Below are 2437 nucleotides of genomic sequence, written 5' to 3'. Positions count from 1 at the left end.
AAAAAAAAAAAAAAAAAAAAAAAGCCACAAAGAGTGATTGAGTTGCAACTATTTGATAGTTCCTTCAAAGCTTGTGTGCAGGGTAATGATCAGAGCAGTCTTGTTTTTCATGATTGCACGGAGCCACTGTTTTTACTGGGCGGCCACAGCAGGCAAGCTGGCAGCATTGACAGAGACCCGAGAGCCCCTTTGAGGGGGCCCCATCTAGGAGGCCTGCCCACCTCAGCCTGGACTTTCTGGTGGAAGAACCCACTGGCCTATTTTCTGGGGGAGAACATATGTTTTTCTTTTCTTTCTTTTTCCTTTTTTTTTTTTTAAAGTCATATGATTTGTAAAAAGCCAGTTTGCTTTAAATAGAAAGTAGTGATTTACCTCTGCATTTTATTCACTCAGGTTCTGTGAAAATCTGGACCGATTTTACAACATTGAACTTACATAAAAAACTGAAAACAACTGGGACTAAAAAGTCAAGTCATTTTTCCTCCCTTTCGTGTTTTGCTGAGAAGCTGAAAAATATTCCTTGGTGTTCATGTATTTTTTTTTTTCCCTAGGTAAAACCACCATTAGCCTTAATGATATGGTCTCCCGTGTACCTAAAAGAAATATGCTTCAGTGGAACGTGGAGGCGAGTGTAAATAAAACATATATACGATATTTAAATAATTAGTCCTCGTCTAGAACATATTTGAATTGTATATTTATTTTTAAACATATTTTGGTTCAAGCCAAGAAACAAAGTCATTTTACTCTGAGATTTGTCCTTTAAAATCAGTAATGAAATGATCTATAAAGTCTGTGCTTTGCTAATTGGAAGAGTACATCCTCATGTTTTCTGCAGACTGCTTTGAAATATGTTTCTAAACCACAACTTGATCGATGTTTATGGGTAACCAGGAGTGTAGTGAACACTTACTTGTTACTTGTTTGCCAACAAGGCCATCAAGGTGTGTTCATTTCAGGATGCTGTTTGGACACCAGGTCTTTTGGGTCCAACCTGGTGTCTGACTATGTCATTCTAGGGAGTGTGTGACAATAAAGCTGAATTCTTAACTGAGGAGCCAATACCCTTTATATAATCGCTTTGTATGTTTGGACATACTGGAGAAAATTTACTTTCAAGAAAGAAAATAGTTGGTATTTTCAACCTCACTCCCAATAGTCAGGTGATCATCAAAATAAGTTCACCCTTTGATCTAACAGCAAACTTGCAATTTTCTTTGGCAAGTCAGCGTCTGAGCTTGCCTTCCTTATCTGTAAAATGGGGATAAGGAAACGTGGGCTGTCTTTTTCAAAGGATGTGTAAGAATGGAGTGACATCACGCATGTAAAAAAAAAAAAAAAAGGCTTTGCAAACTTACTTGAGTTTGAATGCTGTTTAAATAAAAGATGGACCATTCTTTCTTTAAACTCAGCACCTCTCCTGTTCTTGTCTTTCTCTTCAGATTGGTGACAAACCTGTACTTAGTCGTTAAGTTTGAACGGTACTTAAAGAGCTAGTTTAGGGCTTCCCTGGTGGCGCAGTGGTTGAGAGTCTGCCTGCCAATGCAGGGGACACGGGTTCGAGCCCTGGTCTGGGAGGATCCCACATGCCGCGGAGCAACTGGGCCCGTGGGCCACAGCTACTGAGCCTGCGCGTCTGGAGCCTGTGCTCCGCAACAAGAGAGGTCGCGACACTGAGAGGCTCGCGCACCGCAATGAAGAGTGGCCCCCACTCGCCGCAACTAGAGAAAGCCCTCGCACAGAAATGAAGACCCAACACAGCCAATAAATAAATTTATAAAAAAAAAAAAGATAAAGTTACTTGGGTTTGTGGAAAAAAAAAAAAACTAGTTTAGCAGAGGAGGCAGATAAATGTCTAACCAACCCACCCACTCTACTTATTTTAGAATCTTTGTGGGTCTTCGTTCCCAAATTTTTATGATTGATGGTAGCATCATTTCACTTCTGTTTTCTTCTCTTTTTTCTTCTGTTTTCCTACTGATATTTTTTTTGTCTGATTGCTCTATCAATTACTGAGAGGGGTGTATTAAAATCTCCAGTTGTGACTGTGGATTTCTTTATTTCTGTCAGTTTTTTGCATTTTGTATGTTGAAGCCCTTTTATTAGGCCCATATACATTCATAGTTTTTCTGTCTTTCTCATGTATTAACCATTTTATCATTATGAAGTGTCCCACTTTATTTCCATTACTACTCCTTGCTTTGAAGTCCTTTTTGCCTCAGATTTTTATGACCATTCCAGCTTGCATATGTTTCCTGTTTGCATGGTATGTCTTTTTCCATCCTCTCACTTTTCATTTATTTGTTTCTTTGTTTTTAAAGTGTCTGTAGTGAGAACTAAAGAGAGAAGACTGATTAAAAAGAGCAGTAACCAACTCTGTGCTCGCCAATCTGACAATCTCTTGCCTTTTGATTGAAATGTTTAGTTCATTTCTCCT

The 2437-nt window shown here is 38.9% G+C and overlaps 1 protein-coding gene across 3 annotated transcripts in view; it reads left to right on the top strand.

Annotated features, from left to right (window-relative positions):
* KICS2 (KICSTOR subunit 2) overlaps positions 1–1858 on the top strand; it is a 27678-nt gene extending 25820 nt beyond the window's left edge. The window contains exons 4-5 of one of the 3 annotated variants that reach the window (XM_055085176.1): positions 552–625; positions 1443–1858. In XM_055085176.1, coding sequence (XP_054941151.1) covers positions 552–625; positions 1443–1472 — 104 coding nt within the window. In that variant the 3' untranslated portion in view covers positions 1473–1858. Of the gene's footprint in view, positions 1–393 lie in introns of all 3 variants that reach the window. The other 2 variants (XM_028490345.2, XM_024123065.2) reach the window with 2 other exon arrangements.
* Positions 1859–2437: the final 579 nt, after the last annotated feature.

The sequence above is a fragment of the Physeter macrocephalus genome, chromosome 6 (genome assembly GCF_002837175.3).
Source record: "Physeter macrocephalus isolate SW-GA chromosome 6, ASM283717v5, whole genome shotgun sequence".
Lineage (NCBI taxonomy): Eukaryota > Metazoa > Chordata > Mammalia > Artiodactyla > Physeteridae > Physeter > Physeter macrocephalus.
This window is presented reverse-complemented; position numbering and strand designations above follow the sequence as displayed.